This window comes from Solanum dulcamara, chromosome 5 (genome assembly GCF_947179165.1).
Source record: "Solanum dulcamara chromosome 5, daSolDulc1.2, whole genome shotgun sequence".
NCBI lineage: Eukaryota > Viridiplantae > Streptophyta > Magnoliopsida > Solanales > Solanaceae > Solanum > Solanum dulcamara.
Genome location: NC_077241.1, coordinates 78,377,671 through 78,392,954, shown reverse-complemented (window position 1 = coordinate 78,392,954; position 15,284 = coordinate 78,377,671). Strand labels below are relative to the sequence as shown.

Below are 15,284 nucleotides of genomic sequence, written 5' to 3'. Positions count from 1 at the left end.
AAAAGCTACTAATGTTTCGTTTTCATAACCGAATTTATACTAAGTAGGATGGACAGCTAATCATAATTTGTAATTTAGAAAACTTCCAATAGTCTACTATGTACAATCCAACATAAATGTTAAATTCAGTTACGAGGAGCTTTCAACTTGGATAACACACTTAATTATAGATAAAATATAAGGTTAAATATTCTTCTCTCTCTCTCCTTTTTTTTTTTTTTTTTTTTTTTGCAATTACAAATACTGAATCTATTAATTACTCATTTTGAAGCATATATACTTAACTAGTTACTATTAGTGAATAATTGTTGCTTTGTTTAAGATGACAAAACAAATAGTTTGAAAGTGTCCTCTTTGACCCAAACTAAGATTAAATTAATTTTGGCCGTTATTTTGGAGCTTTATAAAATTAGATTATCCAATTTTTATATTTGGATTCTAGAATTTGACGAAATACCTCTGGAAGATATGAATGAGCTAGTTTTTCCAACACTACCTTATAATATAAAGTGCAGCTATCTCCGCCTCACAGCATCAGTTTACCGCACAATATTTTCGGTTCACTTCGTCACACTACCTTATAATATATTTTTTCCGTTCACTTTACTTGTCCACGTTACATCAATTATTTAACGAAAAAAGGGCCAAAACTATCCTTCAATTATTTGAAATAAAGCACATATATCCTTAAATTATATTCTGGCTCAAAAATACCCTTTCCGTCGTACTATTGACTCACTTCTACCTCTCCATTAGACGGAATGAATGTGGCATCCTATATGTATTAATTTATGCCACATAGGATCTCCACATAAGCACTCCACCCCACCCCGTCAATTAAAAGACCTAAACCCATCCCACCCATTAAAACACCCTAATTTTTGTCCCTTTCTCCATTTCTAAGCTTTCCCACAAACTGTAATTTAATAGATAAGTAAGCAATCTGGTAAGTGGCATACTTTAATCAATAATTACATTGCTGGGGCAAACAATCAAACTTACACTTAAGTTAAATCATTTCTTTCGAACCAAGTTGTTTATTAAATAAATTTAACTACAGAATGTGTGTTGCTTGGTTGAAGCCTTGTACTGTTATAACTCAAAGTTCTAAAAGGTAGCTGTAGATGAAGTACATGTTATACTTGCTTTTCTGTTGCCACTTTCAATTTGGATAGAAGTTTATACTAATCTAGTTTATTCTACCGTTGATTTTTTATCTGTGTTCTTATTGCTGATGGAAATGTCCTATTTTTGTGGAGATGTTTGTTGTTAGGGAATCTCATGTGTGGTTTACTATGAGTTGTGAAAACTGTTAGGTGTTTGCCCTGACTTTCCTAGTATAATTAGGTTATCCTTTTTCTAAAAGAAAAATACAATGTCTTTATATTTGGCTAGTCTTTTTTCTTATAGGAAAAGGTTAATGACTCTATAAATAGAGGCTTATTCCTTCTAACTTAGTAGCATTCACAATCTAGTCCTAGGGGCTTTGAGAGTTTTGTGTAGGGGGGGAAACGGTGAGACACAAGTGTTACGTTAGCACTTGTGTGAACCTCTTTTTATTCCGAGTGAATTGTGTGAGGTAATTTCTCTCGATTATTTGTACACTCATATTTATAGTGGATTGCTCATCTCCTCTTGTGGACGTAGGTCAGTTGACCGAACCACGTTAAATGTTTGTGTCTCTTATGGTATATTTCTCGGTTATCTTCTTACTCATGGTCATTCAAGGTTTGCTTTGCTAGCTTCCGCATGACACCTAATTATTTCGGTCCTAACAAAAACCGCCATAAAATAATTGAGAAAGAAGATTTCCAGCAAGATTAAATAACTTGTTCGAGACCTTATCTAACTAAGAAGAAAACAACGGGTGGATTTGGGTTTTTTCATACTTGGGTTTGGATCTTTTAATTGATGGGGTGGGGTGGCGTGGGTGGATGCTTATGTGGAGATTTTATTGGCGTAAATTAATACAAATGCGATGACACATTTCATTCCACCTAATGGAGGGGTTGAAGTGAGACAATAGTATGAAGGGAAGGATATTTTTGAGTCAGAATATAATTTAAGGATATATATGCTCTATTTTAAATAGTTGACGGATAGTTTTGGCCATTTTTCGATTATTTAATATGAATTTTGCGATAAAATATTCATATAATCATTAGTTGTATTGATAGTTCAAAAGAAACTAAGGGGGGCTAACTAGCTAGAGAGGCATTCAAGTTGATAGGGTCGTTATCCTTGGCATATGATTGCAGTACTAAATCAGTGGCGAAGCCAGGATTTTTCACAAAGAGATTTCAAAATATAAAAAGTAAATGAATGAAATAGTAAAGAGGATTCAACAATTACTATAAATACAATTTTAAAAAAATTATCTTTATATATACAATGTAATTTTTCAGCATAGAAGTGTTTTACATGAACCCTTTCCGTCCCCCGGCTAAACCTATGGTCCTAGGTTCCTTGCTAGTTGGAATTTAATTCAAAATAGTGCCACCCCACTCGAGGTTTATTTTTCTTGGATATAATTTTCTATTAAATAGGGGGATTGGGGGAGAAGAAATGGATAGGGGGAGGGTGAAAATTGAATACAGACGACTTATTGTGTGGTTAACTCTCAAATGATACCACTAATGACTAGACAAAGCCTTGGTAATATTGTCGTTGTTATCTTTTTGTGAAGCCACCATTTAAATTGTCCCTATTTTTAGAAGTTGTGAATGGATATACCATAAAAATTACCCTTCCAAATAACATTACACTCTAGCCAATTAGCCATAATGCTTGTTCATATTTTTCTCAATCTTTCATACAAAATATTAAATTATCGTCTTGACATTTGAATAACCTACAAAATTTTCGACTATGGCCCAACATTTTCTCATACGATTCTCAATTTGTTCAAATGGGAACTTTAGACCGTCCATAAGTAAAAGGACAACTGATGAAAAATTTTCAACAGTATTCTGAAGGTGAACATTTGGATTAGAGGCCCAACAATACCAACACTAGATAATGACAGAAGATGCCAACCTAATGCCCATACCCAACAAAACTTGTAGATCGCAATGGGCATCATAGAATTCTGAAGCCCATAGACTAATATTAAGAAGCCTGGATCCAAAGTGGATTGAAAGATTTCTTTATGACAAATGTACTCTTCTACTAAACACTACACAAATCAAAGCAATTAAACATGTTGTATGAAGTTATTTGCTTCATCATTTGAGCTATTAATTCTATTTATTATAAGTAATTATCTTTAACTACCTTTAAATATTTGGCACTATCTCTGTAAAAGATATACTCTTAACCATGTCACTTGTACTGTATAATAAACAATGGAGTAATTGCTAACTTAATAAAACTAACTTGCTACTCACTAACATAACAATTATAACGCAATCACGTACAAGTTGGAATTGACTACAAGTGACAACATTAAACCTGCTATAAATTAATCTTGTAAAAGAAGATTCATAGTTGATGTATGTAACTTAAATTCTTAGGAAAATATGAATATCAAAGACCAGATTCTCCTCTTCGTTTCTTTTACATGATACTCTCTCCAAATTGAAGAACTACTGATAAACTTTACTAATAAGAATTGCATATACACGTATTTCTATCCTCTTATCTAATAAGTAGTAAATTAAAATACTCACAAAGCAAAAGAAGAAGAAAAAGTAGTAGTAAATGGACTTTTTCTGGAAGGATTCCCTTGGCCCCATTATAAGTTTCACCAACAAAGCTATCAGTCCGATCCCCCATTAGTCCTACTAATATTATCTTCTTCTTTCAAAATTGTATTTTTTTGCCCCCTTCCAAGCCATGAGTGTCTGTCCTTTCATGCTTGCCATTTTCAGTGTTTCTTTATCAAGCAGGTCAACTTCTGATTAGCTGTTTCCCAATATTCTCATTCTTCATGTGAATAGTGACCATTCACTTGCCATCTTTTTCCCCCCCTCCCATATTCTAAGCCATCTGACCAAAGCAGAGTCTCCCTTTTGGAGTTCTGAAGTTTGGTATGTGAAAGCAGATGACTGAATGTACAAAACCTATACACATATCATATTAGTATGTATTTTCCCTTGAAATATTCTTCCTCCTATTATGTACGATTTGTCTCTAACTTATTCCTTATTAATGTTATGTCTTCAGTAGAATCATCAAATCAGGTACCGAAGGTAGATGTGGTAAATACTGGTTTATCGATGTGTGTACCATTGATGCAAGAATTGTAATCCAGGGCCTTCTAAAAATGTTCTTTGTGAAACTCGAACTTTGTCGTGCCCTTTTGGTTGAACTCTTTGCAGAGTTTGCTGAGTTCTTTTGCTAATATGGGTGCACCACAGTAGAAAACCCCTGCTCCAAAATAACAAACTTGGAATCAACTTGCCTTAAAACAATGACAATTTTCAATTTCCAACAGGCCAAACGAGAAGCATACCTATTCTTGCATTTGCATGCTTGGTTAAGGTCTTGGAAAATACTTTCCTCCAATTCGGCCTGGCAAAATGTGTCCTCACCTATTGATAAAGAGTAATCAGCGAGGAATTCAACAGCTGAATTAAGATTGAATTGAATAAAATAATCTAACATCAAGATGTGAAGCGGCTTACACTGGTGCCTGATACAATATCAACCCCATTCTTAGCATGGTTAAGCGCCTGGACCATGGTAATGAGAGCTGAGCGTGCATCCCCTTCCTCATAAACACTCGTCAAGTAGTTATGCATCTCGATGACACCCTGAATATCATGGGAATATCATAAATATTGAGATAGGCAGAAAATAAATTGGAATTCTGAACATTTTGCATTACCCTTTGATCAAGTTCAGCCACTTCATTCATAACACCTTTGAACCAATCAAATGATCCTTGCTCCCGGGTCACCCAATAAAAATATGCATTTGTGGTTTTTAGAGTACTCTTTCTCTTTTTTGGAGAGATCTTGTTGAGAGCTGGTTGTTCACTTGTTGCGGCGCTCATTTCTGAGTTCCCACTAAAATCCGAGACTAAATCCTGATAACAGAAAAATGAAGATTAGACCTATTGTTCATCACACCATCCTGAGAAGACAACAAAATGCAGAATAAGACTGAAAATGCACGGTGACATGACAAATGAAGATTGCTCTACTTGAGCAGAATTATGTTAAATGAAACACCATATGAAGATTTAGAAACTCACTGCTTGCTCCTCCATTTTGACGATGTTTTTGAGCAAGTCTTTCAGGATACTTATAAAGGGCGTTGCTCCAATGCCAAGACCAACAAGAAGTAAGACATCATACTTTCGGTAATCTTGTGCTGGAGCTCCATAAGGACCATCTATCAATAGCTTTGGTAAACTGAGATTTAGGAGTAACTTTTCGCATCAATAATAATAATACGTCCAAGTTTACTCATACCCTTACCCGAAATCTTTTCATACTCAAATATACCTGAAAACTAATATCCATTTAAGTTTAAGTCCTTGTAGAATTATACCTTGTTTTGGTGTTTTCGTCAGCTCTGAGCAGGCCACTCTTTCCAGCCTCTGGCTGCTCGCAAGCTTCAGAAAACAACCTCTTGAGTTCTTGAGTCCAGTCACCAAGTTGCCGGATATGAATGCTCAAGTAGTCATCCCCAGGAGCTGAAGTAATGGAAAATGGATGCCTGGATATTCAGCATGTAGAATCTCAGCAGATAAGCATACTGAGTCTCATCAAATGTTTTAAGACAATATTGAAGATGACTTAGATTTGCATCCCCCTTCCCCTTCCTCCCTTTCTGAACACAATTCACATATTTTATCACTATCCTACACTTTCATCAAAGTGCTAGTTTCACTATTCAAGAGAGAGAACAAGGTAAACTAACAACTCTGAATTGGTGCAAATGAGAAACTCCGGTGGTCATGTAATCTAGTAAAATTTAAACTTTTTTCTGTAGGGTAATGAATTGCTTTGAGTCACTTACCACTCGAATGGAGAAACAGCTGGACACTGGACAAACATATATTGTCCACTCTTGTATCGAAATTGCGGAGGCTTAGACATTTGCAGAGTAAGGACATTTCCAGGATATATTGCTACCTGAAATAAATTGTTAAAGTTTCAACATAAAAGAATAGTATGAGAGAGAAAAAATGTTTGTTTCAGCCTTTGCATGAAGGGGAATGTTAATTTGTGAAATTTAGCTACAAAGCATCAATCTACTAACTATGACTTGTCATATGTTGAATTTAGCTACTAAACGTTTCTAGTTTACTTTTTTTGTATTTATAATTCTGCCTGTGTGAGGTGTAAGCCTGCATATCTGGCCGATTTCAAGTCTAGATTAAAGGAGTAGAGTTGTAGTGGGATGACATTCAGCGTAATATTAGTAGGAGTAATTCATGATGAATCCGCATCATCCAAACTAACTTGGGTTTAAGGTGTAGTTGTTGCTATTGTTGTTTATTCTTTTTTTTCATTTATGAATTTTAATTGAATTTCACTAATGCAAGTGAAACGAAATACCAATTTCAGAAGCTTACTTTTAGAAGCCGGACAGTGTATAAGCCTGACCGGAAGAATCTAAGAGTTCTTTCCCCTGCGTAGAGAAGTACAGGAACTGCTAGATACATCCATGTCTGAGAACAAATACATGTTAATAGCATGAAAACAATAAAATTACATCAATATTATTAAAAAGGGAGAGCACAAGAACTCAGAAGAAATACCGTCTTGGAGTACCAATGATGCACAAGGTAGAGGTATGTGCCATGGATGATCAGTATGATGTAGACAATGACGAGAAGGTGGTGTGAGTACCAGAACGCATTGAAGCCAGTGAGTCTATCAAAAGGTTTGGGAAACTTAATGAGGCTCCGCCTAAACCATCGCGTTGCAAGAGTGAAAGCAATGGCCATGAGGATTACCATTATTATTCCGGTCACACCCTCAATTCCTTTAACAAGATCTATGTACTGAGGCTTACTTGGGCCAAAATCATTCATCAAATATTTCTGATAATTTCTATCATTTGCATGTATAAGCTTTGGGAAATCACATACAAGGTGGTTACCAGCATGGAGTATGATACCAGTAACAATGGCTCCAGCGACAGTCTGCACACAGAGTAAGAATATTAGAGCAAATATAAACGCCACCTTTTGCAACATAAAGAGTAATGTAGAGTGAATGAAAGTAGCTCTATTTATGGTAAATGGAAGGGGCGGCGTACCTTATGAAAGTTGATATTGTCATCAAAGGGTACAAAATAGCTTAATTTGGTGGACCTGAGGCATGTAATGGTGTTCCTGCATACTGGCAACAATATTAGAGCCATGTTGAACTTGAGAGTCTCGGCAGCACCCTTAGCCGTGAGAAGGCAATAACCCATGACATGGAATGCACTTTTCTGTTTGTACTGATAGAACTTCCAAAGAAAAAGCCCAATCATTATCAAAACCCACAAGGCCAGAACCCAAATTCTCTTCCAGTTCTCTTGCAGTGAATAAACAAGTTTTGTGCTCATTCTTCTTATTGAGCTTCTCTTCCTCAACCCTTGCAGGTTTTGGCTCAAAGCTTGGCTCGTGTAGCTTAGTGCCTGACTGTAGTTGAGGTAAGTGTCCTTTTGGAGGAGAAGTGTTTCCAGCTGCCACAGCTACATTATCATCATGATAAAACAGAACAATGATTAGAAGTTAGTTAATTATGTCATGGCATCATGCTCAATAAATCAAGGATAAATGTTACAAAATGACCAGTCATCCATAAAAGGGTCTGAATTTAAGTCATTAAAAGTTATTGGTCTTATTTTTCAAATAATTTATTCAACTAATTATGAAATTTTTACTTGTAGTAGCATGACAAGAGGTGTTCGGGTCAATTGATCACACCTGGACTACTTCACTTACAAATATTTGTTGTCTTTTGCTGCTTTTACGTATCGAGTCAATACGCGCACCAATACTTCGATGAAATATATTGCACTAACTCACTAAAAATGTTATTGCATGTATATCAGATTTTCTAAAAACACATTATTCTCGGAAGATTTTAGAAGATCCGATATGCCTCAATCAACATTATAAAAAGCCTAACATAGTCAATAAATGAGTAGCAATCACTTAATGCTTTTTATTCTATAATATAAAAATAATAATAAAGAACACGTCTAAGCTATTATTTTTAGCGAATAACATTTTATTATATTATTTTACTGTTTATTACCTCAACTATTGTTAAAATTGAGTTGGCAAAAGACAGCTGTTTGTTGTACACGTGTTTGAGTGCTCAAAACGCGCATTTGATGCACAAAGGAGAAGGTCCACATGGTATGTCAGGACCGCCAACAATGGTAATAGTCATATATTCTCCATCTTCTAATGATGGAGGAACCATAGACTCTGATAACCAGAAAACTAGTGCAAGCACCTTCTTAAACTTAAAATTCAAGTACATTCTAGATAATTTTCTAGAGTAAATATCAAACTAGTAGAAAAATTACTTTCAATTTAAATTATAAAAAATGAAAAATATATAATAAAGAGAGAAACAGTAGCTGCATTATTAAAACTACTACACCTATTTCAATTTAAGTTATTTATTCCAATTGGCCAATTTTGAACTAATACTTCACTTATTATTTTCAAAGTTCTGAAAAATGGTAGTAGGCTATCTTTTTAAGTGCTATTTTCAATAAACTAAAGTTTTTGCACTATGTCTTACTCCAGGTACATGGCTGAATTTAGAAGCCAATGTAGTGGTGGTGGGGATGGGGATGGGGTGGGTGGATAAATAAAAAAAAGTATATAAAATAGTGCACGCATTTCTCACTGTTCATTCCACTATATTCCATGATCAATCTTATTATGCAGAGAATCCACTAAATTAACATGTTTGCTCTTGAATATTTGAACACATTTGATCTCCTAGAGATACTATAATCTTAAAAAATATTTGAACACAAATAATCTTAAATTAAAGATACATATAAATACCAAACTGTTCTTTAATTATTATGTTATTAAACATATTAAGTAGGAGGCTAAAACTTCAGAGTTATCAAATATAAAAAGAGATTATTTGTTTTTTAAAAAAAAGCTGACGAAAGAAAAAAAGGAGTAGTAATACATATAATAAATAAAAGAAGGGATAGTAAAAACTGGTAAAAATATTAAATTTCTGACCAAGGATGTGACAGCATTTTTCACTTCCTAGAATATTGAAACCAATCTTAACTACATACGGTAAGCTCAACCAACCAAAATTAGGTAGCGTCTTTCTTTGATATTTGAACAGATCACACCTCTTATCACTTCAATTACCTAATTCTTTTCATATTTCCTTCACTTTCACTTGTTTTTTTTTCCTTTTACTAGGTGACCAAGCAGATAATAGGAAAGTGATTAAGAGAGAAACTGTTGAACGACTACAATTTGGCAATTTATTTAGAAAATTAGAATGAGAATAGTATTAATATGAAAAAGTATTTGTTGAACGACACGGTTTCTCATTGTCACTCCTTTGTCGTCTAACAAACTTGGACTTTAAAAATTCTTGCAAGTCTAATGCAATAAATTAGTTGCAACCATTTTGCATAAGTCAATAACCAATCAACTGATAGTAATTTACTTAATTAAAGGAAGAGTTAGTCATGATAAGACGAAATGTCGTGCAAGCAACAAAAATAAAATAATTTGTGTTACTTTTGCAGCCTCAATAAAAAAAAAGGTGGGGGGGGGGGGGGGGGAAGGGTCCTACCTCAATGTAGCCAAGTCCTTCAGGATCTAACTCTTCCATGATCAGAGCTGCATACTCCTCTGCTTGTTCTTTTAATCTTGATAATTTGTTTGCAGAGGCACTTAGCATGATGATCTACATGAAATAATAAGGTTAATATTTCATGTTTGTAATATACAATAGAACAAAGTTGATTTATTCCAATAAGCCACCAATGAACTAATGATTGTGATGGAATTGATAAAATCTCTCCATTTTTAATTAGAGATTTTGAATTCATTGTTCCAGTCTTGCTTATGAAAAAAGTCTTAATAGATAATGCTTTCTCCCTTTAATTGGTTTTATGCAGCACGAAATCGAATCAGTGCGAGTAAGAAATCAAAAATAATAATCCAATAAAGTTTATCACCTCAAACTATGCTAATTGAAATTTAATTAGATAGGACTATAGGAGAATTGACTTGGTATTCCAAAAAAATAAGAATTAGATTGTCAAATAGTAATATACATTGTTGGAAATTTATATCACTAACTAAAAAAATAATTTGTAAGAAATTAGATTGGGGTTGTAGTAGGCAAATAAAACCTTTGTTCACCCCTACATGTCTTTTCATTAATTATTCAGGAACATAATTGGGCCAAAAGACATGTTAAAAGGGAAAAAGGGAGAATAAATAATTTAAAAAACAAAAGGTACTTGAATTAGAAAAGGCTTTGACAAGATACAAATGATATATGTTTGCTTGACAAAAACGCCCCCCACCAACTCCAATGAAAACGATGTTTTAAGTAAGTAAAAAGATAAACAAAAATGTTGGGACTATTTGCACAAAGAGCTTTATACATTGACGTTCCACTATTTGAGCCATACAATTTTTTTTCTAGAACATGGGTAGCGTCAGACAGCAAGACTAGAGAGATTATGCAATTAATTATATTAGCAAAAATACATTTATAATTATTCTGGAGTCGTTGATTCTTATAATTTTCTTATCTGGCCACCTAATCATCACGCCGAACACATATTGTTTTATCCCATTATAGAAAAAATATAGAAAAAAATAAGGGTCATAAAGCTTAATCCTAACCACTTCGTAGTATCGTTTTTAATTTAGAATGCATGTGTTTGTATATGCACAATGAATTATTTATGCAAGTCATTACGCTTTTATATAAGGCAAAGTCAGCGAGACATTTTAATAAAACCACAACCTGACAGACTGTTCTCCTAAGAAATTATTGTTAATTTCCTTCTTTCTGATAACTTCTTTAACCAATAAAAATTTAACACTGAAATTTATGTAAGTTGATTCTCGTAAGCTGAACTCAATAGTATATTACTCCCTTTGTTTTTTTTTAATTGTTATGTATATTAAAAATATTTGTTTCAATGATTGTCAATTTATACAATTAAGAGAGAATACACTATTTTTTTCCAATTTTGTCCTTATTATTAATTAATCTATACAATAATTAAGAAACACATATATAGAAGATGATATTAATCAAACAACACTCCTAATTAATTTTTTTTGACCGGTGGTGCAAACGTCTATCATCACAACCAAAAAAAATGGAGAAAGTACTCTTTTGGGACAAAAAAAGCAATAAAAAACTAATTTATCTAGCTTAATGTGTGTTTTAAAAATAAAAATTAAGATATTACTATTAATTTCTCATTAAAAATATAACTCCTACCGTTCTCAATTTATATGAAGGTGTAAGATTTAAGAAATAAAGTGAAGACTTCTAAAATTAATGATCTAAAATAAATGTTAGACAATTACGAAACTATAATCATTTTATTAAGATGAGATATGTAAATTAAAGTTGAATGGTTATTCCAACTTAAATATAGGTACGGACTAGAAGGAAAAACTATTACTCACTTCGTTTTAATTTATTTGATTTTCAAAATTTATGGTCTATAACAGTATTTTCGAATTATTTGTGTTGCTATAGATCATTTTGTCAAGAATAAAGGATAATTATAAATTTAAATTATTTCCGATTATATTGACGTGACATTTTTTGATACTGACTAAAAAAATAAGAGGTTGTTTGGAGGAAATATAGCAAAAAATATACTCTGCTAATATATTTACCTCTTTTACTTCTTCTTCACCAATTCGACCATCTTCATTCTTGTCCACCCTGCACCATACAATGAAAACCAAAAAGATTGTTACGTGCTGTAAAATCTAAGTACTATTAGCCCTTTGCTGAAGTAATTACTCTAACAGATAATGACGTCCCACTTAAATATTCCGAATATCTTTTTGTCAGTTGTCATGCAGTAATGGTTGTGTGTTCCACGTGGAAAGCTAATAGTAATAATCGGTTTGAATTGATTTATTTTTAATTTTATAAATTTAAAAAAAAAATAGGTGCACGTTAATTTTATTTTTTTGATTTATAAATTTTTTTAACTTATAAATTATTTAAAATAATTTTATCCAAATAAATCTAACTATTTATTGGGCTTATTTTAAATATAAAATGACATTAAATTAAATTAACCAAAATAACCTGAGTCAATCCAAACGGCATCTAAATTTCTCTCTCTCTTTTCACGATTGTTTACTAAAAACTACTTTTTCTCTTATTTTACTTAAGTTAGTTAATTATTATTTTACTACTAATTAATTAAGTTAATGGTGCGTACATGTCGAAGAAGATCTGAAGCCGAGAATCGAAACTCTGATCGGTGATTTGAGACCAATACTCATACAATTCTTCCTTGCTAATCTTATCAACCTTCAATCTTCTTCTTCTGCTCAAAGCATCAAACAATTCCAATGCAAATTCCTTCGAATCCTTCATACCTTTAACCAAATAATTAATCAAAATTAATGTAATTAATCAATAATTAGACTGTAATGATCACCGGCGTGAGTACTGACCGATGCATTGCGCGAAATCGGAGCGATAAAGATAGCCGTCTTTAGCAAGCTTAGCGAAATTGTTTTCAACTTCATTCCATCCGTTAGTTTTGTTATTGCTGATGAATTTGAGTCCACGAAGAGCCTTGTGAGCGCTGGAACGAGTCCGGTCCAGCTGAGCGCGCTGCCGACGTAATGCTCGAGCCGCTAAAGCCGAGTCTACACCGCTGCCTGTTCCAACGACGGCGTTTTGAAAAAACGACGTCGGCGAAAAAGCGCGAGACGCATGTCCATGGCTCCATGAGAATCTCCTTAGCTCCGCTTTCAGCTCTTGTGAGAACTGCTTCGCTTTCGCGACTGCCTCAGCTTTCAATTCCTGAGAAAACTGACGGAATTTGTTAGATGTACTCCGGCGCATCGTCGGCGATCTAGTTTCCGAAGTCGATGTCACCGACGCCGGAGTATCAATCGATATTACTCCGGCAGTAGGATCAGGAGCATCAATGTTGATCACAGTAGCCGGTTCAACGCTCCGTAGAATAATCGTATCATCATCCTGAAGATCAAGTATGACCTCAACAAACTCCTCGGAAGCAAAACCAGAATTATTCCCGGAATCAGTTCCAGGCGATGACTCACCACTTAAATCCTTTCCGGAAGATACCGTATCCGATGTCCACCGGCGTTCATGCCCAGGTAACCCCCTCATTTGACCCAAATCAAAGCACAATCAAAATACTGAACCGAATAAATAATTAATATATGTTGAAAACGGAGTTTTCTGCAGAATCCTGCTGATATATGAAGAAGAGGGGACCGGAACTGACCGAAAGTTTTGGCTATTTTTATATACAAAGAGAGAGAGAGAGAGAAATGGATTTGGCTTGGTTTATCAGAGCTTTCTTAAAAATGGCGAGGAAGTGAGGGTCCTTTCTGCATTTTGATAGAATAGGTTCAATTTATATATAAATAAACTACAAAAAAGTACTAACCATGCATTAGTAATTTCTTTGTATCGTGGGTTTGCTTGTTGTGGTGACTCGTATAGAATGAATAGATGTTCATATTATAGTACTAAATAGTAATAGTACTAGCTAGTAGTACACGTAAGGAAAATTAGTAATCCATTTGTGCTTGCGAACGTCTTTTCAGTAGAGTTTATATTTGTTTTATGTAAATTGCAAAATATTGTACAAAAGCAAGTTTATTCGATAAGTATCCAAAGAATAATGATGCCGAGACAAAAAAAAAGAAACGTCTGATATATTTTGTTTGATCATGTGAAGAGTAGATGTGTGGATACACTAATGAAAAGACGTGAAAGGTTGGTTATAGAGGATACGGAGAGAAGCAAAGGTAGACCGAAGAAATATTGAGGAGATGTGATACAACATGATATGACTCAGATTCAAATTACTGACGATATGATCTTAGATTGGAGGGTGTGGAGAACACGTATTAGAGTATTAGGATAGTGTTGTCGTACTCAGGGTGGTTGGTGTTTGCTATTGTGTTACTGTAGTTCTTCTTTTTGATATCCATTATTATTCATTATTAACTCGCTCTATTTTATTCTTTGTACCTGAAAATTGCTATAGCTGAGTTGAGGATCTTTCGAAAATAGTCTATCTATTTTCTATGATAAAATTCGTACATTCTACCATCTTGAGCTCGTGCTTCACTGGATAGACGCACTAGTCTACCGCTTTCAATGCAGCGAGACTTCTCGGGAATTCAAGTGGTATGATGTTGTTAGTTGTAAAATAAACATCCGAAGGTTCCTGTTATTCAGTCATAATATATAGTAATAGAAACTCTTATCGGATGAGTAGCAAAAGTTGGAGAAAAAGATGCACAACAATATATAAATTATTGATGCTATATAGGAATCATCATATTACATTACAATAACAATAAACAAGATTCAATATAATTTACTAAGAATTATGATGGAGTAGTAAAATATTCTTTCGATTTGTAATTAAGAAAACATTTTATTTTTACTCCCCCAAACATGCATAACCTGATGAACTAAACAGTATTGCTAAAATCGACAAAAGTTTTGTAAGACAGATATATAGAGGGGACATAATCAATTCATTTTATTTTTTTCATAACTCATTTGATCTTTTCCAATTCAATTGTTTACTGACGCATCTAACGCTTGAAATCGAAATAACCCAATGGGCCCAACAGCAATCCAATATACACGAAACAGAATTTTGAGATCGGTAATTATGTACATTTTGAAAGAATTTAAGCTAATACTTTAAGAAGAAATGTGTCAATATTGCTTTTTCTTTTTATTTATATATAAAAAGAGAAAAATAAAAAAGAATGGGCGATTAAATGTTGTCCTTTGGATATTTAACCCACCTTGGCTAATTTCATTTTTGTAAATAAATTTGAACAAATTGAATCTTTATTCAATTATTTAATGATTCTTTTTAATCTGTTTAAATATAATTAGATCCGTCTATCTACAACTTCTACTGTACTTGCTGCCTATTTTTGTTTTGGTTTTGAGTACTCCCGTCTCAATTTATGTAGCACTTTAAAATATTGTTTTTTTATAATTAAAAATAATTTAACTTTAAAATTTATTTATGAAATAATTTAAAGCCAGATAAATGATGAAAGAGTGTTTTAGACTACGAAATTTAATAATTTTCATTTTTATTAA

The 15,284-nt window shown here is 33.4% G+C and overlaps 1 protein-coding gene across 3 annotated transcripts; it reads right to left on the bottom strand.

The window, feature by feature from the left end:
• Nucleotides 1-3,479: 3,479 nt before the first annotated feature.
• Nucleotides 3,480-13,647, bottom strand: LOC129890109 (respiratory burst oxidase homolog protein A). Of its 3 annotated transcripts, XM_055965648.1 has the most exons (14): nt 12,623-13,642; nt 12,385-12,544; nt 11,825-11,873; nt 9,741-9,854; nt 7,216-7,638; nt 6,713-7,099; nt 6,527-6,622; nt 5,968-6,083; nt 5,497-5,664; nt 5,198-5,357; nt 4,829-5,029; nt 4,626-4,754; nt 4,454-4,532; nt 3,480-4,368 (listed from the first exon to the last, which is right to left on the bottom strand). In XM_055965648.1, the coding sequence occupies exons 1-14, from the start codon at nt 13,308-13,310 to the stop codon at nt 4,259-4,261; spliced, it is 2,880 nt and encodes a 959-aa protein (XP_055821623.1). In that variant the 5' UTR covers nt 13,311-13,642; the 3' UTR covers nt 3,480-4,258. The 3 variants fall into 3 exon arrangements, 2 of the variants coding, with proteins under 2 accessions (XP_055821623.1, XP_055821624.1); XR_008766985.1 differs by lacking the exons at nt 3,480-4,368; nt 4,454-4,532; nt 4,626-4,754 and having other exon boundaries at nt 4,888-5,029; nt 5,198-5,337; nt 12,623-13,647; XM_055965649.1 differs by lacking the exons at nt 3,480-4,368; nt 4,454-4,532; nt 4,626-4,754; nt 4,829-5,029 and having other exon boundaries at nt 5,263-5,347; nt 12,623-13,647.
• Between the last annotated feature and the right edge of the window lie 1,637 nt (nt 13,648-15,284).

What these genes read in the sequence shown, in the direction of transcription:
- LOC129890109 (XM_055965648.1), bottom strand. Translation starts at nt 13,310, where the DNA reads ATGAGGGGGTTACCTGGGCATGAACGCCGGTGGACATCGGATACGGTA. An exon ending in ACACTGTCCGGCTTCTAAAA is followed by an intron (nt 6,084 to 6,526) that starts GTAAGCTTCTGA and finishes AATTTATTTCAG; the next exon opens with GTAGCAATATATCCTGGAAA. An exon ending in ATATTGTATCAGGCACCAGT is followed by an intron (nt 4,533 to 4,625) that starts GTAAGCCGCTTC and finishes CTTTATCAATAG; the next exon opens with GTGAGGACACATTTTGCCAG.